This window comes from Abrus precatorius, unplaced genomic scaffold, assembly GCF_003935025.1.
Source record: "Abrus precatorius isolate BTA unplaced genomic scaffold, Abrus_2018 Scaffold10, whole genome shotgun sequence".
NCBI lineage: Eukaryota > Viridiplantae > Streptophyta > Magnoliopsida > Fabales > Fabaceae > Abrus > Abrus precatorius.
This window is the reverse complement of record NW_020874292.1, coordinates 770688-797424: the sequence shown is the minus strand read 5'-3', so window position 1 is coordinate 797424 and position 26737 is coordinate 770688. Positions and strand designations below refer to the sequence as shown.

The window sequence follows — 26737 nt, the reverse complement described above, 5'->3', positions numbered from 1 at the left end:
TATTTGACTTGATTTTTTTCGTTAATCGACAGAAAAGGATTAACATATCCTACATGGAAACCAGAATAAAGTTTGCCCGTCAAAACAAATTAAAGTTCTCAACTTTGACTGCAGTACACATACATCTAAGAGTAAAAAAATCGCCATAATGCTTATTTGGTTGAATTGTAAGAATATATTCCATAAAACATGTAGACCACAACTAAAATACTTCATGAAATTTATATAACTTTAGGTAAAAAGAAAAAATAATAAATCAGTGTCTATGCGTAGATCAAATAGAAGTCAATAATAATATATTTTATCATTCTATTTTGAAAAGAATGAGAATATGAAACAAATTAAAGCCTAAATAGAATGAGATCAAAGCTGGGCAAGACCACGTACCTGTAGAAGATTAAGTGTTGCAAATGACTTTTTCAAAAAAAAAAATTATTTAGCACTTGTCTGTGTATATAATATATAATTTGTTTTTGTTTAAAGTAAATTAAAAATACTTACTATGCTGATTCATTGGAATAGTATCAAAACATTCTTTTAGAATTTCACTAAATCTGATTTGTTCTTTCCTTTTTTTTTTCTCTTGTATTTATAATTTAAAATTATTTATAATATACGTTTATTATTCTCCATTTTAAATTGATTGTTACTAAGAATGAATATATATATTAAGTGCCGTTTTAAGATGCCAATAAAACTTTAAGCTTTGTTTTCGAATTCAATTCATGATTTTTAAGAAAGTTTGTAGTATCTTTAAACAATTTTTTCTAAACATTCTCCTACTACTTAGTAAATCATATATTAAATTAAAAAGTATATACATTTCTTATCATAAAAATTATAAAAGTTGTTTAATACTTTCTCAATATAATAAGAGTTTAATTTTAATTCCCTGTTTGTGTAATGATTTTTACGTTATCATTTAATTAAAATATATTTTAGATATTATTTTTATATTAATAATTATAAAAATTAATTATTGCTAATATGAAAATTTATGATTAAGTCACAGTGTAAAAAAAATTACACTGTCATTGTATTTATATCAATTTTATATAATAATTAAGATGGTTTATAAGCATAAATGGTACCAGAGTTTATAATTATTCATTTAAAATTAATGTTCCATATTGTACAATGAAGCACACTATTCTATGACCAAATTAATTATTTCAAGAAGAAAAAATAGTTCAATAAAAAATATTATATTCATTAAGTTATTTTTTCTTTTTTTTCAATTCTTCTGAAAAATTATTAAATAATAATAAATTTATCAGAGAGGACTTTTTCAACGTATCATTTATTATAAGATAAAGATTCTACATTGACTATAATAATTGGGAATGGTTTGAAGACAAATTTCAATAACATACTTTTAAAAATATTCTTTCATATACTTGGTCAATTTTTTAATTTATTTTTGTAAATTAATTATATTTTAAAAGTTAACCCATTACAGCTGGTCTCTCCAATTTTGATGATAAGAAATAAATAAGTAATTTATCAAAATCAATAAAAAGTAGTTATATGTTATAAATTTATAATGCATCTAAAAATTATTTATAGTAATTAATGGTCAGTACTTCTTTTTTCACCTAGTATTAATGCATACATATTAAAAAAATAATTATTTTGATTAATTTTTATGGTAAGAAAAAAATAATTCACTAGAATGCTGAAGTTATTATAATAGTTGGATGATGGCTAAGTTATTTTAACGGTTAGTTCTTATTGTTTCTTATACTAGAACAAAAAAAGAAGAAGCTAAAAGTATGTATAATGCACGACTATTTTATTTTGTTATGAATAATTAAAAATAATTTTTTTAAAGAAATATCATATCAGTAATTAATGTTAATGTAGTTCTTATTACAATTTTTAAGAAATCATAATCAATAATTTATCTATAATGCATGTCGTTAGGAATTTATACTATTGAAATTGAAAATAAAATTATATTATATGCCATTTTAAATTTAATAAATTTTAAAAGAGTCAATATTTTTATTATAATAATTAGCATTTATTATATTGAATACAACTAAGTTAAATAGATATAATTTTTAAAAGTAAAAAAATTTAACATTCAAATCAAAATTGAATATAAGAATTAAATATTAAATGTGAGAGAAATTAGGTGACTATATGAAAATATAATAATACTTAATTAAAAATATTTTCACTTATTATAATTTTATATTTTTATATATCAACTTCTATATATAAAATTTGAGTTAAATAATAAATTAAATATTATATTAAAGATATAAATTTTAAATTAAAAAAAATATGTTTGATGTCTACAATGAAACACACTATTTAATGACACGATTGACTATTTCAAGAAGTAAAATGGTAGTTTATTAAATTAGTTATTATTATTCTTAATTCCGGTAAAAAAAAAATTACATAACAAATAATTCAAAATAGAGGACTTTTCAACCTATAAGATCCTACATTGACTATATTAATATAGAAAATTTTGAATAGAAACGTTAATAATATACTATTTTGAATATATTTTTAAAATAATTAATTATTGTGAAAAAATATTGTATAATAATATTTTTTTATTTATAGTACAAATATCTTCACTGAAAATAATATTATACAATCTAGATAAGACCATGTAATAATAAATTTGAAATAAAAATCTTTTGAACATAAATATTAATAATATCCTCTTTAATATGCTTATTGTCATGGTCAAAATTTTAAACTATTAAAATACATCTTCTAAAAGTGATACTGAATGGATATTTTATTTAAAAATATTTATTTTATTATAATTAATTATAAATAACATTTTTAAAAAAAATACATATAAATATTTGATGTGAATGTTTTTTTTTTCCATTACAATTTTAAAGAATTCATTATGTCTATAATATGTATTTAGAAATTTATACTAGTGAATTTCTTTTGCACTATACATATATTATTAAACTATAATATAGTTTTTTGAATAAAAATAAAATTATATATCTCCAATTTTAAAATTTTATAAATTTTAAAAGGGTTAATACTTTTTATTATAATAATTAATTATTTACTATATTGAATACGATTAAGTTAAAGAGATAAATTTAAAATTTTGAAATTTAAATAAAAATAAAAAAACTATATATTTAATGTGAGATAAATCACGTAGCATAATGTAAAAAATAATAACACTTACCTGAAAACACTTCCTTTAATATATCTTTATATATCAATTTCAGTATATAATTTGTGAGTACAATTTCTTAAACAGTAAATATTATATTAATAAAAAAATAAATTTTAAAATTAAAAATTATTAAAAGTTCAAAATTTAATTTCATGTTAAATTAAAATAAATTCTTAATCTACAAAACTATTACTTGAAATGATAAAAAGTCAAAACCAACTCTTTAAAATGTTCTTATTTGAAAAATTATTAAATAATACTGCTTTTGCTAAAAAAATTAGTGCTCAAATTATATATAAAATCTGATAAATGTGTTAAAGAATATGTTTAAAGGGCTACGTGCTCTATTGAAATTATTAAGTTAAAAATATTAAATTTTAAAACTAAATTTAAATAATTAAAAGTAGTATTTTTTATAAAAAAAAAACATATTTTTTATAGTTTATAGCTTTAATATAATAGATACCCTTTTAATAAAAATATTTATTTTTGATACTTAAAAAGTTAAGAAATTAGGTTAACATTTTTTTTTTCAATTTTTAAAAAGGGTTAGTGTTAAACTCATTAATAAAATTTAAAAGATAATTTTTACCATAGTTTATAAATTAAGAGAATATTTTATATTTTCTCACACGTGAAATAATTATCAATGTTAATTTATATTAAATATGCATACATATAATAAAAATTATTAATTTATTTGAAATATTTTTTAATTTTTAAGATATTAAAGAAATTTCAATCATCAAATTAAAGAAAATATAAAATATCTTTTAAAGATTTATAAATATTATTGTAAATTTTTATTTAAAATTGTAAAACATCTATTTAAAATTATAAAATATATTATAAAATAAAATATAATACAAAATAAGTTATGACTAATATAAATAATATTTTAATCTATTATATATATATATATAGCTCGATAATTGTTATTTATTTATTTTTATTTAGCTCATAATTTAATTTAGATATCTCATGAACAAAATTTGTCTTTAATGGTACTGTCTCTTTTATATTTTTTTAATGAAATTTAAAATTATAAAGTTAAGACTTTTAAAATTAAGATTTAAAAATATATAAAAAATAAAGATATAAATATAATATCATTATTCACATTAATTATATGTTATAGTTTACAGATAAAATTAAGTATTACATAAATAAACATCAAAGAGAAATAACAAAATACTAATAGAGTGACTGTATGAAAAATAAAAACGATTTTTGGAAAACTTATTTACAAAAATAAGGAATAAAAAATTAAATTTTTAAAAAACTAACATCTTACTCTAAATGTAAAGTTAGATCTTGAACAAAAATAGTTACTCATAATCGTTTACCAACTTAACACCAATTTCATAATCTTGACATCTCCTTATATATGGAAAAGCTTTACCAATATCATCTATGGGCTTTCCCATGCAATCAAGTTTAGGAGGAAAATGATAACAAGGTTCCATAGAGAAGTCTCTCACACATTGAGGATTCTGGATTTTCTGGTTTTGCAAGTTATGCAGAACCCATGGTTTCAGGCCTCTCAAACTTTGAGCCACATACCCAAAAGTTGAAGCAGAGCTAGTCACCAAAACATCACATAAACTTAATAGATACATTTCTGACCACGCCTTCAAGTTATGCTTCTTATCATTAAACTTTTGATGCCCTTCATGACTTGGCTGATGAACACTTACCACGTCCCCAGAAACAGTTGGTCTTGTCAAATACGTAGTCCTCAAGTTCTCACCATACATTGGATAAAGAGATGCTACAAGAACAGACTTCAAAGTCCGATTCTTCACGGCAAAATGTTTTGAATCTTCAGTGCTAATGTTGGGTAGTATATTATTCTTTAGGGTGCAATTTAAAACCTGATTCATCACGGTTTGATATGGGCTTTCATGAGGGTTAAATACTCTTATTTGGATGCCAATCCTCTCATCAGCTTTGGCTAAATATGCTTCATAGAATCTGCTAATCGGTCCCCATGCCTCATTTGAAGGGTGAAAGAGGTAGCGTCCCAAATGGTGAAAGACAGTGTCTTTCTTAGGGAACATTTTACTTAGCTCTTGACTGAAGGATGGAACCATGAAAAGAGAAGGTACAAAATATTGATTTGAGCACAAAAACAAGAAAGGAACTTCTTGTAGAAGATGTTGGCTATCATCGCATCGGAGAAACCTTTCATGATCTTCAGGGGTATGTCTTAACATCAAATTCAGAACTGATGGTAAAATCTCCTTTGAATTGTTTTCCTTGTGTTTCTTTAAGATGCTATCATATGTTCTAACATGTCCTTTGTTTTTTCTAAAAGGGAAGTCCTTGGGTAATATCCATGATGAATTCGGAAATGGTTCACAAAATAGACCAACCATATCATCCTTAAATTCCACAAGTAGGACTCGATCTGTTAGGATTGCATAGAGAAATGCTGAAACCATGCTCACTATTCTGTTCCCTAAGCCATCTGAAGTGGTCCACACAACGTAGTTACATTCATAGGTAGCATTGGTCCTATGTTTTTGGAGCATTGTCATGGTCCTGTTGTAAGGTGCAGTATTTGGTCCACAACTCTGGTGAAGATCTTCATAGTTGCGTAGTTTGGATATGAGATATGGAGAGGGTTTATGAGGGGATGCTCTGTGATATAAGTAGGATTTAAATCTGCTTAAACATGACCCTTCATCAAATCTTGAAAGGACTATTAGTCCATCGAATCTCTCAGAAGCATTAGTTTTTGAACCTGCAGATTCAGATATTTTAAAAAATTTTTTAAAGGATAAAAAAGAAAAATCACCACATATTACTTGTTTAAAACCAGACATAGAAATTGATATTACCTTCATTTGACCCTGTAAAATTCTTGTCTTCTTTTGCTTTATCATTGACTTTTTGGGTTATTTCTTCCGGAGCAATGTCCTTTGTTGTAACATTGTGATCTTTTCCATTTATTACCTTACTTTTTAAAAACTCCTCAAAATAACCATAATTTGGGGTGAGTGTTAGTATGATTAGAGAGAAAGCTATGGCAAAGATGGCCAAAGAAGCTCCTATCCTTTTGGAACTAAACTCCAACCAATCCATGGTAACTTGATTGCTGTGACTTATAAATGTGCCTCACCTCTACTAATATGCAAGCACTATCTCCTTCTAAGACCAAGATGAATTCACATAATCATTCTCTCAAAATATTAGATTACATATAATAGCATCAATAAGAAAATTCAAGTATACGTTAGAGACACAACAATTAAATGTTCTTGACTTTATTCTAATTGTAAAGCAGCACAGCAACATTAATGTAGAGCCAAAAGCCAACTCAAAAAATCAGAAGACAAGAAATACGATGAAGAGATGAAAGGGGACCTTTTTATCACATTGTTTGTTATTTGACTTTTTTTTGTTAATCGACTGAAAAGGATTAACATGTCCTACATGGAAAGCCAGAATAAAGTTTGCCCAACAAATTGAAGTTCTCAACTTTGACTACAGTAAGCATACATCTAAGAATGAAGAAATCGCCATACAATTAAATAATGCTTATTTGGTTGAATTAGAAGAATATATTCCATAAAACATGTAGAACACAACTAAAATACTTCATAAAACTTATATAATTTTAGGTGAAAATAAAAAACGAATAAATCAGTGTCTACGCATGAATCAAACAAAAGCCAATAATAATATATTATTGTATTTTCAAAAGAATGAAAAAATGAAACAAATCAAAGCCTAGATAGAGTGAGATCAAAGTTGGGCAAAACCACATACCTTTAGAAGATTAAGTATTGCTAATGACTGTTTCAAAACAAAATTTGTGAAGCACTTGTCCGTGTGAATATTATATAACCTTTTTTGTTTAAAGGAAATCCAGTGTACTTACTATGCTGATTCGTTGGGAGTAGTATCAAAAAACATTCTTTTTAGAATTCTAGTAAATCTGATTTGTTTCATTCCTTTTTTTTCTCTTGTATTTATAATTTAGATATATTAATAATATACATTTATTATTTTCCATTTTAAATTGATTGTTTCTATATATATATATATATACACACACACTAACTGTCGTTTTAGGATGTCAATAAAACTTTAAACTTTGTTTTCCAATTCAATCAATGATTTTCAAAACTTTGTTGTATTTTTAAACAATTTTTTCTAAACATTCTCCTACTACTTAATACTGAATATATTAAATAAAATATATATACATTTAATGCCCTTTTAATGTAAAGATTTTTACGTGTCAACTAATTAAAATATATTTAAAATATAATTTTTATATTAATAATTATAAAAAATAATTATTGTTAATATGATAATTTATGATCAAGTCACAATGTAAAAAAATTACAATGTCAATGTATTTATCTCAATTTTATTTAATAATTAAGATGGTTTATAAGCATAAATAGTACAAGAGTTTATAATTATTCATTTAAAATTAATATTCCAAATTGTACAATGAAGCACGCTATTCTATGACCAAATTGATTATTTCAAGAAGAAATAAAATGTTCAATAAAAATTGTTATATTCATTAATTTATTTTTTCTTTTTAATTCTTCTAAATTTTTTAAATAATATTAAATTTAAACTATAAGACTTTTTCAACATTATCATTTATTATGTGATAAAGATTCTACATTGACTATAATAATTGAGAATGAATTGAAGATAAATTTTAATAATATATTATTATAAAAATATTATTTCATAAGATTTGTCAATTTTTTTAAACTTTTTGTAAATTTATTATATTTTAAAATAAATCAATTACAGCTAGTCTCTCCAATTTTTATGATAAAAAATAAATAAATAATTCATTAAAATCAATAAAAAATATAGTTATATGTCATAAATTTATAATACATTTAAAAAGTATTTGTAGTGATAAATGGTCAAATTAGGACTTCTTCTATTTCATATTTGTTTTCACTTAGTATTACTGCATATATATTATAAAAATAATTAGTTTGATTAATTTTTTTGGTAAGAAAAATTAATTCACTAAATGTCCTTGTTAAAAGTGCTGAAGTGTCATATATGAGTAATTAATAATGTAGTTCTTATTACAATTTTCGACAACTCAAAATCAATAATTCATCTATAATGTATGTGGTTAGGAATTTATATTATTGAATTTCTTGTGAACTATTAATATAAATATATTATTAAATTAAAATAATTTTTAAATAGAAAATAAATTATATTATATGCCTTTTTAAATTTAATAATTTTAAAAGATTCAAAATTTTTATCATAATAATTAATATTTTATTATAGTAAATAAAATAAATTAAATAAATATGTTTTTTAAAATAAAAAAGTTTAACATTCAAATCGAAATTGAAGAAAAGAACTAAATGTCAAATGTGAGAGAAATTAGGTGACTATATAAAAATATAAGAATACTTAATTAAAAATATTTTCACTTAACATGATTTTATATATCAATTTGTTTTTATAATTTGAGTGTAAATTCTTAAATAATAAATTAAATATTGTATTAAAGATAAATCTGAAATTAAAAAATATGTTTGATATATCCAATGAAACACACTATTTAATGAAACAATTGATTAATTCAAAAAGTAAATTGATAGGTGAAGAAATGAGTTATTATTATTCTTAAATCCAACCAAAAAATGTTTCATAATAAATAATTTAAAATAGAGAACTTTTCACAAATCATCTATTACAAGATATTAATATAAAAAATTAAAAAATATTAATAATATATTATTTTAAATATATTTTTAAAATTATCAATTATTGTGAAAAAATATTATTTAATAATTAATTTTTTATACTATAAGCACTTTTAATATAAATAATTGTATTTAAATTAGAAAGGATTATGTAATAATTAATTTAAAATAGAAGACTTTTCAATGTATTATTTATTATAAGATAAAATATTAATTTAAAATATTTGTTATTTTTTTTAAGAACAAGTGCATTTGCGTTACTCACTCGTTCAACATTAGAAACATTACTTTTCATTTGATTTGTATGTGTAAAGCATGTTGCCAATGTTCATCCTGAGCTAGGATCGAACTCTCCATGAGTCTCTATGATTTATAATTCTCTTTCATTCTAAAACATAACTTTATATTTATGCGCTTCATTTTCGCATGGAGTTCACTCCCAAAAATTTAGCCCCCTTATGTCAATCCCACATGTCTCTTATCCATTTCCAATTATTATTTGATTATGACATCAAAATAGAAAAACTTTCATCGAATTGACATAAGAGTCCAACTATTTGCATTGCCAGAACTCATGTTGTATATTTGAAAAAAGGTTAATCTCAATAGAAAAAAAAGTAGAGATACAGTAAGATTATATTGTACGAGCCTTTTTTTTTTTTATGTTTTTCTTGGGGGTTTAGAAAAAATTGCAATTAATAAGATTTTTCAAATCCTTTCTTACTAAATAAAAGAAAGTGAAATTATTTTTCCTTTCTAGAGGGACTAGAAAATTGGATCTAATCATAATAAGAATAAAATATTTGACTGATAAATAACTTACTTCCTAGTCTTTGACCCCCTTAGTCACTACAAACGTCGATTAGTGCAATAAGATATGTCTATTTATCTATCAGTTGACTTGAAATGGGTGTAGGTTTAAAAAAAAGATATTGGAGTGTCTAGGGTTAGGTCAAGAAGGTCTATTAATGTCTTCTTTTTTTCTCTCATCAAATCATTTTACAAAGACTTATCATGGTAAGGAAGAAAGAGGAACAAACACAATTGGATTGTACAATACAACAGTTACCTTGGCATCCCTATTTCTTTACAAACCCAGGCAATATGGGAGTTGTTCTAAAATACTTTATTTCAACAAACTCCAATAATGTACTCTTTATTGAAATAAACACATCTTTTACTTCCATTGTCTACATCAACAATCATAGTTCAAAAAATTATTAGACTCCACCATAAAGAATATACCACATACATTACAATCAATGATAGACAATGTCTATGTGTTATCACTACACATATTGTATCAATGCAATGTGTTATTACCACAAATTTTACATCTATATCAACTAATGTTTATGTATTATCACTACATATCTTGTATCAATGTTAACCAATGCTTACATGTCTTCAGACTAAACTTGAACCTATTTATCCAAGAGATAAAGATATAGCATGAGCAATCAAATATCTTTTATTACATCTTTGTCAACTGCTAACTATCAATAATTGAACAATTTATTATATTTCAAGTAATAGCATCTTTCTAATTAATATTTCAATTAATTAAATTAACTTCAATTATTTATGTAATGAAATGTGTCATAAGTATTCAATTTACGTCAATGACTCATCATTTTTGTTCCCAGTCACTTTCTAATTCCATCAATTGAGCCAACAAGTTATTGCATTCCAATAAATTGAAGTATAAACTAGGCATATACTTCCCTAAATGTTATTTTACATGAAGGCATCCAAGTGGACCTTTTATGATTTGTCAAATCAAGAATCGCTTGTGATGCTATCATCATGTTGATTTTTCTTGAGGATTTTCCTAATTATTTTTCTTGTTAAAGTGCTTTTAAAAGGCAAAGGGGTTTGAACGTCTGAAAAATGTTAGGTCTTGCGTGAGGCATCAATTTTTTCCCATCTTTTTCTTATTGGATTTATTGAGATGAAAAAGGATGAGGATTATAGATTTTTACCTGGATCCCACTTTTAAGAAAGCATGTAAATGTGTGGGAGTACTATGAACCATTCAGTCTAACATACCATTCTTAGAAAGGCGAGCTTTGCCTTTGCAAGTAACTGGTTTGTTAAAACATGATTTAACATGCATATAGCAGACTTATATTTTTGGTGTCCCAACATTTGGATTAAGCATTTTTACACAGAATATTGGTGCCCAAAATGACCACTTGTTATTAGAAAAAAGGGATGCGTTTATATAATTATCTTAAAAGATAATTCATAATTTATTTTTTGTTCCACATATAGGATGGATTTATGGTTCCGTCACAGAAGATATTCTTACAGGATTTAAGATGCATGCTCGTGGTTGGCGGTCAATATACTGCATGCCTAAGCACCCAACATTTAAAGGTTATGCTCCTATCAATCTTTTGTTAGCAATTTTGATCATACATATGTATATATATATATATATATATATATATATATATATATATTACATAATTTAAATGTGTTAGGGCCATTACTTTATTAGCTAAAATATTAAAGTGGTCTATTAATATAAGTTTATGGCTAAGGGCATATATGTCATGAAAGGTTAATTGTATAGATATTATTGGTGATATTATAATTTGATGAGGGACCAAATTATAATTATCAGTTTTAGGATAACTGATGGCAGTTACCAGTACAAGGGTTATGGTCCCCATTTGTAGAGCAAGTAACACACGTACAATAACAATTCTTTTCTCTCTTCATCCCCATCAGAAGAGAAACCCAAAAAGGAAACCTAAGGTGCTCTACATTTGAAAGATCAAATATCCGCTGTCAATCTCATAACCTTCATCATTCCTAATAGCAAATTCAGGTACGCTTCCGAATCTATTTTCATCATGAATTTATGTATGAGTTCATAAGAAAATCTATTATTGTGTTGTAATTTTTATTCTATATGGATAATAACATGTGGTTAGACATAATTATTATTTGATAAAATCCCAACAATTAGTATCAAAGCCACCCATACTTAATTTATGTATGATTTTAGAAATTTTAAAATTAAGGTTCCAAATTGGGTTTAGGGTTTATGTTTAATGTGATGATGTGCATTTAGATTTCATTCAAACACTGTCGTCGCACTTCAATTTGAATATGATGTATGGCTTCGATTTCAGTGCATTGATTAGATTTCATCTAAATTGATTGGATAATATGACGTATGATTTATTGATTTCAATTTGAATATGACACATTGATTCAATTTCATCTAAATTGATTGGATAATATGACGTATGATTTATTGAGTTTAATTTGAATTGTACGCTGATTACGTATTGAATATTGGTTTTAATTTTTGTATTGAATTGAAATTGCGTATTGAACATGGTTTCAAATTGAACATATACGATGTATTAAATATGTTCTGTGCATTGAAATCATACAAAGATGCATTGAAATCGTGCGAAAGTTTATTTATTTAATTTTTTAATGCTTATTATAATCCTCGAATTAGGATACATTGAAATTATATAGAATTTTTTTTTTTAGTTTGGTATATCAATATTCAAATTTTGGTTATTGTTTGTATATTTTATAGAAAAGTTTAACATTTTAAATGAGTTAATTGAATCAAGAAATCACCAAAGTGACATCTCTTGTGTAGATTATTCATAAAAAATGTTAAATGTTAGTATGTATGTTTATCCATGCGAGTATTAATTGACTTAAAGGAATATTAATATTTGGTCGGATTGCATGCACACTTGTGATGGTAAACATGTGATAATTATGAAATTTTGCTTGTGAATGATAAATTAATCCAAAGAGAGGTTTATTGTTTGACATATTTTATTATAAATTTTGATCATTGCAACAAGGGTACCACTAGCAATTAATATTACTGTCCAAAGACTTGATATTGATGATGCACTAGGTATCTTGACATGGGTTATGCCATTATTTGAACATATTGATGATTGGATTTTATTGTAATGTGAGCATAATTGTATTGTTTGCTTTGTTCTTTTCAGCTGTTGCTTCTATATCTGCTAATCTAAATTCGGTTTCAGTTCTTAATGGTACAAATTTTAAGGACTAAAAAAAGAACATAGAAATTGTTCTTGGCTGCATGGATCTAGACCTTACATTAAGGATTGTGAAGCTCTCTTCTTTTACGGATTCTAGTACCTCAGAACAGAGGAAACTTCATGAGAAGTGGGATCATTCAAATCGTATGAGTCTTATGATCATTAAGCGCGGCATTCTTGAGGTCTTTAGGGGTACTGTTTTAGATTATATAACAAGTGCCAAAGAATTCCTTGTTGAAATTGAAAAGTGCTTTGCAAAAAGCGGTAAGGCAGAAACAAGTACTCTTCTTCAAAACTTGATTTCCATAAAGTATCAAGGCAAAGGAAATATAAGGGAATACATTATGGGAATGTCAAATATTGCTTCAAAATTAAGGGCACTAAAGCTTGATTTGTTAGAAGACTTGCTTATTCATTTAATGTTGATTTCTCTACCTTCACAGTTTAGTCAGTTTAAGATCCTATAACTGTCAGAAGGAGAAATGGTCTCTTAATGAGCTCATTTTATACTGTGTACAAGAAGAGGAAAGAATGAAGCAAAAAAGGACTGAAAGTGCCCATTTTGCGAGTACCTCTAATGACAAGGACAAAACAAAGATGACTCAAGACTTTAAGAATGAAGCTGTTAAGGGTCCAGCACAAAAGAAACAAAATCAGGGTGACAATTGTTTCTTTTGCAGTAAGTCTGGACATGTAAAGAAGAAATGTACCAAATATCATGTCTGACGTGCAAGGAAAGGTATGTTTCTTACTTTGGTCTGTTCTAAGGTCAATTTAGTTTCAGTGCTTAGAAACACTTGGTGGTTAGATTCAGGTGCTACTACTAACATCAGTGTTTCAATGCAGGGTTGCCTAAGCTACCAGAAGCCAATTGATTCTGAAAGATGGATATATGTTGGAGATGGAAAATCGATGGAAGTGGAAGCTATAGGACATTTTAGATTATTATTGTGTATTGGTTTTTATTTGGATTTGAAAGACACTTTTGTTATACCGTCATTTAGACAGAATTTGGTTTCAGTTTCTTATTTGGACAAATCAAGTTATTTCTGTTCATTTGGAAACCATATGGTTAGGTTGTTTTTTAATTTATATATTGTTGAAACTGATTCACTTTTAGCTTATGATAATTTATATTTACTTGACATCGTAGCTTCCTATGGTGAATCCTTTAATACAGAATTACGTGGTACTAAGCGTAAAATTGACAACATTAACTTAGGAGCATTATGGCACAAGCGCCTAGGTCACATCTCTAAAAATAGAGTTGAACGACTTGTGTCAAATGGGATCTTAGATTCCATTGACTTCACAGACTTTGATGTTTGTGTTGAATGCGTTAAAGGTAAACAAACCAAATCAAAGAAATTAGGTGCGTATAGAGCTACGAACGTCTTAGAGTTGATACATACAGACATTTGTGGGCCATTTCCTACACCTTCTTGAAATGATCAGCAATATTTTATATCATTCATAGATGTGGCTGAAAGACGAAACAGGACTCTTAAGGATATGGTAAGGAGCATGATCTATCATTCTACCTTGCCAGAGTCACTATAGGGAAAGGCACTAAAGACTGCAGCTTACATTCTAAATAGAGTGCCAACAAAGGCAGCTGTTAAAACGCCTTATGAGCTTTGGACGGGGCGAAAGCCTAGTCTGAAACATTTTCATGTGTGGGGATGTCCAGCTGAGGCAAGGCCTTATAGGCCGAATGAGAAGAAATTGGACTCTCGAACGGTGAGTAGCTACTTTATTGGTTATTCTGAAAGATCCAAGGGCTATAAATTTTATGATCCCACACTAAAGACAATTTTTGAGATGGGAACTGCCACGTTCTTTGAGGATATTGAGTTTGGAAGAAAGAATAAGGTTAGAGACTTTGTCTAAGAGGAAGAATCAGTAATAATTCCAGAACTGATTCAAACAGTTGCTTTTGATAAAGCAAGTTTAGAACCTCCACAAGACATTGTTATTGAACCCCTTACTCAAAATGATTTGGTTATTCATGAAGAACAAACTCAAGATCCTCAAGAACCTGTGCATCATGAGCCAATGCCTTTGTGGAGATCCACTAGAGATAGAAGAAGTGCTATTCCTGATGATTACATAGTATTTCTTCAGGAACATGAGGAAAATAATAGTATGATGGAAGATAATCCAGTTAACTTTCGTCAAGCCATGCAGGATTCCAATTCAGAAAAAGTGGATTGAAGCAATGAATGAGGAGTATAAGTCCATGCAAGATAATAACATTTGGAAACTTGTCCCATTACCAAAAGGTGTGAAATCCATTGGTTGCAAATGGATATTTAAAACCAAACGGGATTCCAAAGGTAATGTGGAAAGGTATAAGGCTTGTTTTGTGGTGAAGGGCTATACCCAAAAGGAAGGGATTAATTTTAAAGAGACTTTTTCTCCAATTTCATCGAAAGATTATGGCTCTTGTCGCACATTATGATTTGGAGCTCCATCAAATGGATGTCAAGACAGCGTTTCTCAATGACAACATTGATGAGACAATCTATATGGTGCAACCAGAAAACTGTGTCAGGAGACCCAAAGAATATAGTTTGCAAACTGACAAAATCCATTTATGGACTAAAACAGACATCTCGTCAATGGTACCACAAATTTTATCAAGTTATTCTTTCATTTGGTTTCAAGATGAACCTTGTTGATGATTGTGTGTATCAAAAGTTCAGTGGGAGCAAGTATATTTTCTTGGTCTTATATGTTGATGACATACTGCTTGCCACTAATGATATAGGCATGTTGCACGAAACCAAGAGATTTTTGTCCAGAAACTTTGAAATGAAAGATCTTGGTGACGCCTCCTTTGTATTAGGAATTCAGATACACCGAGATCGATCTCGAGGTACTCTTAGATTATCACAAAAGGAACTATATCGAAAAAGTACTTCAGAGATTTGGCATGCAGGAATGTAAAGTAGGGGATACCCCTGTTGCTAAGGGAAACAAGTTTAGTCTCAAACAGTGCCCAAAAGGAAATTTGAAAATTCAGGAAATGTAGAAGATTCCCTCTACATCAGTTGTAGGGAGTTTGATGTATGCCCAAGTATGTACGCATCCAAATATAGCGTAATAGTTGGGGTATTAGGCAGATATTTAAGCAATCCAGGAATGGATCATTGGAAAGCAGACAAAAGGGTTATGAGGTATTTGAAGAGAACAATGAATTATATACTCACATACAAGAGGTCAGACTAGTTGGAGATCACTGGGTATTTTGACTCAGATTTTGCAGGATGCCAAGATAGTTTGAGATCCACTTCAGATTATATTTTCATGTTAGCTGGTGGTGCGGTTTCTTGGCGCAGTGTCAAGCAAACCCTTACTGCTTCATCCACTATGACAGTAGAATTTGTAGCATGCTATAAGGCATCGAATCATGGAATGTAGCTGAGAAATTTTGTCACAGGACTACAAATTGTGGAAGGAATTGAAAGACCACTTAAGTTGTATTGTATTCTAACAACAATAGGAGCTCGATAAAGTCAAAGCACATTGACATCAAGTTCCTAGTTTTTAAGGAAAGGGTACAGAGTGGACAGATTTTCATAGAACACTTAGGGACAAACTCCATGATAGCAGATCCTCTTACTAAGGGACTTCCACCCAAGGTCTTTCATGAGCATGTTGCTCATATGGGTGTTTTACAGTTTGAGAAATCTTTGGTTTAGTGGGAGCTGTGACACCCTTACTACTTATTACGCCATCAATATAAATATAATATTAATATAATCCAAGCAGTAAGAAAGCCACATGTATGAGTTTACATCTGTTCACATTAATAGAAACTAAATATATCATCTGCACCAGTTATCCAAATACATATATACATATCATCTGTCAAAATATACCGTCGTCCAGTCATATAAACATATGCACATAGCTGATTTACATACAAAATAAAGTGGGGTCACGATATCAGAGACAACAACAACAAAAATGACCTCACTTTCTCCCTAGACCCATGATAATCAAAAATACCATTTCCTCCAAAAGTTAACAGTACTCTAGGAATAAATGGAAAAGTGAGTCTCATGGGTACCCGATGGGGATGGGGTATGCCCGTGGGCCTGGTCCATTTTTATCTAACAAAAAGGTAATAGTGCCAGTATGGGTGAACTGTTGTCGTTCCCAATCGTGCGCCCATCTTCCTTTATATTTATTTTATCTTCAAATTATGATGGTAAAACATGTTTGCAGTTTCTCAATCTATGAGTATTTTAAATATTAAATATGCTATTATCGAGTTAAGGGGTGACAACTATAAGGTCTACAGGAGAGAGTTCTTCTTTATTTGGGCTGGATGTACATTGATTATGCTATTAGGAAGGACGAACCACCAGCTATTATCGCAACCAACACTTCAGATGCAGTTGATCTTTATGAAAAGTGGGAGAGGTCTAATTGTCTTTCCGTGACTTTCATAAAGATTAACATTTCTACTGGTATTTGGGATTCTATCGATCAGCATGATAAAGTTAAGAATTTATTGAAGGCCATTGATGAGCAATTTACTACTTCTGATAAATATCTTGCCAGCACCCTTATAATGTAATTTTCATCCATGAAGCTCACTTGAATTAGAAGAGTGTGTTATCACATCATGCGCATAAGGGATATAGTGGCTCAGCTGAAAGCCTTGAAGGTTATCATGTCTGATTCCTTCTTGGTACACTATATTTTATGTACCTTATCTCATCAATATGCTCCCTTTAAGATATCTTATAACACACATAAGGATAAATGGTCTATTAATGAATTGTTGACCATGTGTGCTCAAGAAGAGGAAAGGTTACTGATGGAAGAATGGGAGAGAGTTAACTTAACTACTTCTGCGATGAGTAAAAAGAATCAAGTTAATCACAAAGGAAAGATTCCTGTTCAGCCGGACATATAGAAGAAGTCAAAGTGTTTCTTTTATAAAAAGAAAAGACACATGAAGAAAGACTGAAATTTAAGACATGGCTAGACAAGAAAGGTAATCCATTTGCTTTTGTTTATTATGAATCTAATATGGTTGATATTAATCATAATACATGGTGGATTGATTCTGATTCTACAATCCATATTTGTAATACCTTGCAGGTTATGCAAAACCTAAGGAGGCCAGTGGAAAGTGAGCAATGCATCTACTTAAGGAGTAGGATGAGTTCACATGTGGAGGCCGTTGGAACGTGTAGTTTAACTTTAAGTAGTGATTTTGTTTTAAATTTAGAAAAGACATTTTATGTTCTTGATTTTTTTAAGAATTTGATTTCAATTTCAAGACTTCCGCCTTTAGGTTTTTCTTTTAATTTTTTAGACATTAGTTTTACTTTATTAAATAAATCTAAAATTGTTCGTTTTGGTGAACTATGAGATGGACTTTATTGTATTACTTTGTGAAATAATGCTACTTATAATTCTATGCACGTTAATGCTGGGGTAAAACGATATGTTGTGAATGAGGAATCCTCTATGTTGTGGCATCAGAGATTGAGACACATCTCCATTAAGAGAATTAAGCGATTAGTAAATGAAATAATACTTAGTACTTTGGACTTTACTGATTTTGAGACTTGTGTGGATTACATTAAAGGTAAGCAAACTAACAAGTCTAAAGTTGGTGCCAAGAGGAGTTCAAACCTATTAGAGATCATTCATACAAATATTTGTTGTCCAAACATGAACGCAAGTACTCCGAGATCTTTTATCACCTTCATAGATGATTACTCACGATATATGTATATCTACTTGCTTCATTCTAAGGATGAAACTTTGGATGCCTTTAAAGCTTTTAAGGCTGAAGTAGAGCTGCAATGTGGAAAGAAAATTAAGATTGTAAGATCAGATAGAGATGGAAAATAATATGGTAGATACACAAAGAATGGACAAGCACCTGGTTCATTTGTGAAATTTCTTCAAGAACATGGAATTGTTGCCTAGTATACTATGCCTGGTTCTCCAGATCAGAATGGTGTGGTAGAAAGAAGGAATCAAATTTTGATGGACATGATGAGAAGCATGAGGAGTAATGCAAGGCTTCCTCAATTCTTGTGGATTGAAGCACTTAAGACAACTGTGTATATATTAAACAGAGTTCCAACTAAGGCTGCCTCAAAGACACCTTTTGAATTGTTCAAAGGTTGGAAACCTAGTTTGCAACATGTACACGTTTAGGGATGCCTGTCTGAAGTGATAATTTATAACCCAAAAGAGAAGAAACTTGACCCTAGGACTTTTAGTAGATATTTCATTGGATATGCTGAAAAGTCTAAAGGGTATAAGTTCTATTATCCATTTCGTAGCAGTAGAATTGTGGAATCAAGAAATACAAAATTTCTTGAAAATGATTTGATTAGTGGGAATGACCTAATTCAAGACACTGCTCTTGAAACAGATCATTATAAAGCTAAACCCTCTGAATCAAATGATAGATTAATAGTCATTCATGCTCCTCCAATTCAAGAGCGTATTAGACAACCAGTTATCCAAGTTCCACAAGCAGTTGAATATGATTTGGTAGATCAAACTATTGATGAGAAGCCACAAGTAAATGTTAATCAACCTGTTAAAGAAGTGGTTGAACAACAAGTTCCTCATCAAGATAATGAGACAACATTAAGAAGATTTACTAGAGTCAAAAAGTCGGCATTTCTAGTAACTATGTGATGTATTTACAAGAATTTGACTATAACGTAGAAGCCAAAAATGATCCTGAAACATTTTCACAAGCCATGAATTCTAAGGATTCAACTTTATGGTACAATGCCATGAAAGATGAGATGTATTCTATGGCATCTAATAAAGCCTGGAATCTCGTTGAGTTACTTGAAGATGTAAAAGTCATTGGATGTAGGTGGGTCTTTAAAACCAAGAAAGACGCACAAGGCAACATTGAGAAACATAAGGCAAGACTTGTTGCCAAAGTGTTCACTCAAAGGGAAGGAATCAATTACAAGGAGACCTTTTTTCCTGTGTCTAAAAAGGATTCTCTTTGAGTGATTATGGCATTGGTAGCTCATTTTGACCTTGAGTTATATCAAATAGATGTGAAGACAACGTTCCTCAATGGTGATATAGAAGAAGAGGTTTACATGAAATAACCTAAAGGATTCTTCTCTAGTAACAGTGAGCATTTAGTATGCAAGCTTAATAAATCTATATACGGATTAAAACAAGCCTCCCGTCAATGGTATCTAAAATTTCATGAAGTCATATCTTCATTTGATTTTGAAGAAAACATCATGGATCAATGTATATACTTGAAGGTTAGTGGAAGTAAGATTTGTTTCCTTATTTTATACATGGATGATATTTTGCTTGCGGCTAATGATAGGTGTATACTATATGAAGTGAAACAATTTCTCTCAAAGAATTTTCATATGAAAGATATAGGTGAGACATCTTATGTCATAGGTATTAAGATCCATAGAAAAATGATCTCGAGGCATTTTGGGTTTGTCTCAAGAGACCTATATTAACAAGGTTTTAGAGAGGTTTAACATGAAAGATTGTTCACCAAGTGTAACTCCTATTGTGAAGGGTGATAGGCTTGAATTGAGTCAATGTCTGAAGAATGACCTTGAGCAGGAACACATGAAAAATATTCTATATGCTTCAACTGTTGGAAGTCTTATGTATGCTTAGGTTTGCACTAGACCTGACATTGCATTTGCGGTTAGAGTTTTAGGAAGATATCAGAGTAATTTAGGTGTTGACCATTGGAAAGCTACAAAGAAAGTAATGAGATATCTTCAAGGAACAAAGGATTACATGCTTATGTACAAACGGACTGATGCTTTGGAAGTGATAGGCTACTCTGACTTAGACTTTGCTGGCTACATTATTACCAAGAAATCTACATTTGGTTATATTTTTATGCTAGTTTATGGAGCTATATCTTGGAGCAATGTGAAGCAAACCTTGATTGCTACTCCTACTATGGAGGCTGAGTTTGTTTCTTGTTTTGAGTCTATCTCACATGGTGTATGATTGAAGAGTTTTATATCTAGGCTTAGAGTTGTGGACTCTATATCTAGGTCATTGAAGGTGTATTGTGACAACTTTGCTACAATATTTATGACTAATAATAACAAGAGTCGAAGTCGAAGTAAACACATCGACATCAAATATTTAGCCATAAGAAAATGTGTTAAGGAACATAAAGTGGTCATTGAACATGTTAGCACTGAGATGACCGATCCTTTGACTAAAGGCATGCTACCAAAGAATTTTAAGAATCATGTAGCACAAATGAGAGTTGGTTCCATGATGTGACAATCATTATAGGTACTTTTATTATTTTTTATAAGACTTTGATTTAGACTTATTGCTTTCTCTTTCATTTTGTGCACACTTTTGTTTGTTTGAGAAATATCATTTAGTTTTGACCTTGAATGAACATGTAGTTTATTTATTAAGTTGATAGTTAGTGTTAAGAGACTTGATATACTGTGATACATGGAAGATAATACTCATTATTAGAAGAACTTTTACCATGATTCATATATTTAGTTTCTTATTATGGTTAATAATGAAATTAATGGATCAAGTGGGAGAATGTTAACAATCAATTTCTGTTTCTAATTTTGATTTTTCAGAAACATTACGTGATTCATATAACCCCATTATCTACGTCTATTTTTATTCTATGTGAAGGTTACTTTCACTAATTTTTTAGAATGAGCTCTATGATAGATAAAATTTTATAAATATTTTACTCTCCCATAATTTTAGGTTATCAAATCCGCTCCTCTCCTTAGAACAAAATACATCATTGTGCTTGAATGAGTCAGAGTTTAGAAAACTAGAACTGCAACCACAAATTAACCTTGTAGGTTAGTGTTCTAAATCTGTTGTTTCGCTTCTGTTAGCTTTATTACGGTTTTCATTTTTGCATTTCGTAATTTACACTCGATACTATTGGAAAGCTAAAATCATACTTTGAGCACTGGAATAAAGCTAGATACAGGGGATTCAGTTCCAAAGCTAGATCTTCGTTGTCCCATTTAACAAATTATGCAGCAAATGGATATAAAATACAAGAATCTGGATATAACCTAAAAACACACACACATATAACTGATATTAATTAAATATGGTTATTTCTAATTAATGGACCTTAATATGGTGCAGAAAAGGTTCGTGAGGCTGATTGAAGATGGTTTGATTTCTTGGGACGATTTCTCGTCAAGGGTTAAAAGCATACATGGAAAAAGAATTGGAGCTCCTCATCCTAGAAAAGTCCATCAACACCCCAAATGGGAAGAAAGCTTATGCAAATCCTTATCCAGGTTGCATTGGTGATGATCATGTGAGAATGATGAAAGAAATAAGTCAAAATTCATGACAGTCACTGGTATTGAGCCATTAGATGCGAGGTAGCTCTTTCGGATGTATGCAAATGTGCATACCAATTTGGAAGTTTGACTACAAAAGCATAGATTGGAATTGGGTTGTGTCTTCTCAGTAATGTTGCCATTGTTTTTGTTCTCCGTTTCCACCGTCCACGTCAAAGTTACCACCGCCACCCACTGCCTTCGTCTTCCTGCAGCTCTAGTCAGGTTCCCTTCAAGTGAATTTGAAGCTAAATGATTTTGAGGTCTTCCAAGTAAGTGTAACTGGATTTTGATATGAAGATGAATTTTTAAAATGAAAGAAAATTAGAAGCACAAAAACACGAGCATTATAATTGTTGGAAGAATATAGTGACATAAATCCGCGAAAACAATAAGCCAGAGCATTTGATTGGGTGTTGGTTTGTTCTTAAATTTAATCCCATGTCTGGTATCCAAATACTCGTACGCTGGGCTTGCAAATATCTACCAGAATCAGAAGAGAGGTTATTAATTAGGCCAGTTATACAATTTAAATTAAAAAATCAGTAGCAGCAAAATTCCAGTTTAGAAGTTACTGCATGCAATGCAATGACTGATTGAAGAAAGTCTGCAATATTGGCCATGCCCAGTATTGAAGATCCATTAGCGCTGTATTCATTGGGAAGTTTAATATGCCACTATATATATACACTATGTGATACTCCATGTCGCTACACTTGAACTAATGGATATAATGACACTATCAATTCCAAGAGGGAGCTAGAGATAAAATAGTCAAATTTTAAAAGTAAATTTTGTGGTACACTTAACAATTTTTAGATTATTATAATTAAAAAATTTTAATCAATAACACTGGTTTAAATAATAAATTTATTTAATAATAAATTATTATATTTATTATATTTAAATAAGTTAAAAAAACCGTCTTTAAATAAAATTAGGACACAATTAAAATTAAATAAATAAAAATTTAAAAATAAAGTAATAATATTATATTAATATATTTTTTATATTTTTAATTCTATTATTATTAATATTTAATTATTATATTAATATATTATGTTATAATTTTTTTATTTATAATAAATAAAAATTATATTCTATTTAAAATTAAAAATATTTATATACATATTTAAATAATAAATTTATTTAATAATAAATTATTATATTTATTTATAATAAATTATGTTCATTTCGCTTGAGTCATAACTTGTGTACACGAATTGTCAATATTTAATTGGATAAGAATTAACTTGTCTTTTCTGAACAAGAAGCAAATTAAGCAGCATATATATAGATAGATATCTTCTTCAATCTTCCAGAAACGTGAATCTTTAGCGAATCACGTGAGGTGACACGTGCCGTGTAGCAATTTCATGCATGCATGCACCTCTGTTACGTGTCCACGAAAAGAAGCCAATAATAAATTATCAAGCTCGTCAAAACCTTACCACTCACACGTCAGCATTACACGTGGCAAATATGCAAATAGGAACCAGCAGTCCACAGTAACAATTGGACGCGTGGCACCATGGAATATTCTCACGTCCATTCTTCCTCCTTTATAAATCACCCACCGTGAAAATTAAAGCCATAGCTTGAACCTTAGACAATGAAGTATTCATTTCCAAGGAAAAAAATTATTAAAAGGAAGAGCAAAACACCTGTTTGTTTCCCGGGAAAGAGACAGAAAATGGCTACTACCGAGGAACCAATTCTCTCTAGGATAGACCGTTTGGATAACATGGTAAGTGTCCCACTTTTAGTGGCTTTATTTTTCTTAGATTTATTTTCATGTAATTAATATATACTGCCATGAAGAATCTTCTTTTATGTTGTAAGTAAAAAAGAGTGAGTTTTAGATTTGTCCAACGCTTAAAGTCACTTCTTAACTCACAAGCAAGCTAAAGTATAGCAAAGGGCGATTCAGAAAATGTTAAAACAATTTTTCTTGAGAGTATGAACGGTGGAGAGTTAGAAGAAGCATATTTCAAACTTCTTATGATTCAAACTGAAATAATTTGTAAATTTAATTGAGTTGTACTGAAAATCTGTTTATTGCTTGGTTTTAAACTTTTTCTCTTGGTTTTTAAAAACTATATAGTAGAAAAAATTTTAAGACTGATTTGGAGAAGAAGACGAGGTAGTATAAAAAAGAACATGAATAATAAAAAAAATAGAAAACTCTTTTTTAAAAATACAAACAGATGTCTTTTACTTTTAATCTTAAAAAATTTAAAAATTAGTGATTTTGAAGGTAGTTTTTGTTTTATTTTGTACTTTTTAAAAAGAAAATAGTAAAAAAAAAACAACACGCCCCTAAAATTTTTCTCTGGTCAAAGATTTGTGAAGAATTTACATTAGTTCTCTAACAACTATCGCAAGTTAAATAGAAATTGATAATTACGGAGTTCTTTTAATGGACTATAAAAATAACAACTTTTTTATGTTTAATATGAAATTGAAAATTGTGGTTGCTTTTCATATTATTATATTAAAAAAATGCTTCAGTTGAGGCACCTGGAGGAAATTAGAGGGTACAATCGATCTCCAAAGAGCTCGTGTGCATCCACTCCAACAAGTGGAAGTGATGGACACGTGTCATCTGTTGATTTCTCCCCGAAGAACTTGGAGAAGCACTGCCGTCCGATCGAGAACGTGATGATGGAAACGGAAGTCAAAGGAACGATGATAGAGAGACTCAACCAAGTGGAAGATCGCATGCTGAAGGTATGACACGTGGACAGTTTTGACCATTTGATCTTGGCATGAATTGAGGTTCATGATTATTTGGTAAGGTCTGATGTATCTGTATGAAAGCTTTGTTTGCAGCTTGAGGAAGAGTGGGCAGCAGAGACGAAGAGAGAAGAAAAGAAGAAGGTGAACAGTCCAAAGAAGGGTTTGAAACAGTTTGTGAAGCAATGTGTGAAAGCCAGGGGAAAACAACATGATAATAAAAAAGCATCAATGAATAATAACCATTAATTGTAGCTGCTTCAATTGTGCTAATGCTTTAATATTAGTCTTTATAAATATCAAATTTTTTTAGTCTTTAAAATATTGAATTTAAAATTATCAAACGTAGGAATAGGAATTAAAATTGAATATATATTTTTTTTATAGAGATCAATATTAAAAATAGTGACATTTTAGAGATTAATTATTTACTTAAGTCTTAATTTAAATGTATATATTTTTTGGTCAAAACATTTATATTCATCCTCAAATGAGGGCACTTTTCAAGTTTTGGTTTCCATTGGATTTTGATCCATTCTCTACAATAAGATGACTTCATTTTTAGTAATAGGATGATATTATGTTATTTTCAAACGGAAGCTTACATGTATAAAATGTAGATAAATAACAAATTTAGTTTCGATGTAAGGTTGATAAAATATTATCAAAAGATATTATTCTTTTTAAAATGATAATATTTAACTCGCGAACAAGAGAATGGATGGCAAAAAAAAAGTGAATAAAAAAAATGAAATAAGATAAAAAGGGTCAATAAAAAAAATCTTAAGTCAAGTTTGCTTATTAAGATAAAATATAACCTAATGAGTATTAATATATTATGTGCATCTCAAGTTGCATGACTTTCTTGATCCGATTCTGGATCAATATTTGAAACATTGATAATTTTATTTTTATTTAAAAGACAGGAATCAAACTTGACTCAAGATACTCAGACTAAATTGAATTAAGAAATAAGGTAGAATTCTAAATATCTTCAACAACAATTGATTTAATTATAATTAAATTACAGTCAAGTTAAAGATATTAAATATGTATTTTTAATATCATACTTTACGTGAAGCCATAAATTAACATATAATCATATAATATTGAGTTACGTAAAACTGGCAATAACAAGTTTAGAGGAAGAGTTTGATTGAAGGAATCAGTCAAATACGAAGGTTACATACAAACAAATTGTTCAAACTACCAACTTTACTTTAATTTTGGTAATTAGGTAAATCTTTATTGAAAAATAAAAGTAACATACTTTTAGATATATTCTTTTAAATATATTTTTTTAATTATTTAAATTTATTAAAAGTTATAAAAATGATATGTGTCTTATTATTAATTTATTTTAATAACTCATATTAATACTTATAATTTTAATAAATTTAAACGAATAATAGATTGTTTAAAAAGAATATTAAAGAGTGTATTCTAAAACTCTTCGATTCTTATCATCTCATTTCCTCTTCATACACACGTCTTTACTGAAAAATGATTGATGTCTAGCTTTCGTTAAAATTGTAATTTTTCTTATATTTTGAAATATATAGGTTTGACCATTTCATTTGATTTTATAAATAATAACTGTTTGATCTTCAAGACTTGCTATTTTTTAAGAATTTATTTTAGAACGAGTAAAAGAAAGGTATTCGAATTTTAATTGTCATTTTAATAAGTTAAGATGATAGAAGTGTTACA

General features: G+C 28.6%; 2 protein-coding genes across 2 annotated transcripts; one reads left to right on the top strand and one right to left on the bottom strand.

Moving 5' to 3' along the window:
- Positions 1-4497: 4497 nt before the first annotated feature.
- LOC113866987 (probable fucosyltransferase 8) lies at positions 4498-6256 on the bottom strand. Its single transcript, XM_027501867.1, has 2 exons — positions 6013-6256; positions 4498-5915 (listed from the first exon to the last, which is right to left on the bottom strand). Exons 1-2 carry the CDS (start codon positions 6254-6256, stop codon positions 4498-4500), a joined length of 1662 nt encoding a protein of 553 aa, XP_027357668.1.
- A 17728-nt stretch (positions 6257-23984) lies between these two features.
- Positions 23985-25276, top strand: LOC113866847. Its single transcript, XM_027501647.1, has 3 exons — positions 23985-24038; positions 24803-25021; positions 25124-25276. The coding sequence occupies exons 1-3, from the start codon at positions 23985-23987 to the stop codon at positions 25274-25276; spliced, it is 426 nt and encodes a 141-aa protein (XP_027357448.1).
- Positions 25277-26737: the final 1461 nt, after the last annotated feature.

Bases quoted from the DNA above. Each gene is read 5' to 3' on its own strand.
- LOC113866987 (XM_027501867.1), bottom strand. From the start codon at position 6,256: ATGGATTGGTTGGAGTTTAGTTCCAAAAGGATAGGAGCTTCTTTGGCC. The intron at 5,916-6,012 runs GTAATATCAATT...CTGAATCTGCAG, and splicing joins TTTTACAGGGTCAAATGAAG to GTTCAAAAACTAATGCTTCT.
- LOC113866847 (XM_027501647.1), top strand. From the start codon at position 23,985: ATGGCTACTACCGAGGAACCAATTCTCTCTAGGATAGACCGTTTGGAT. The intron at 24,039-24,802 runs GTAAGTGTCCCA...AAAATGCTTCAG, and splicing joins TAGACCGTTTGGATAACATG to TTGAGGCACCTGGAGGAAAT. The intron at 25,022-25,123 runs GTATGACACGTG...CTTTGTTTGCAG, and splicing joins TGGAAGATCGCATGCTGAAG to CTTGAGGAAGAGTGGGCAGC.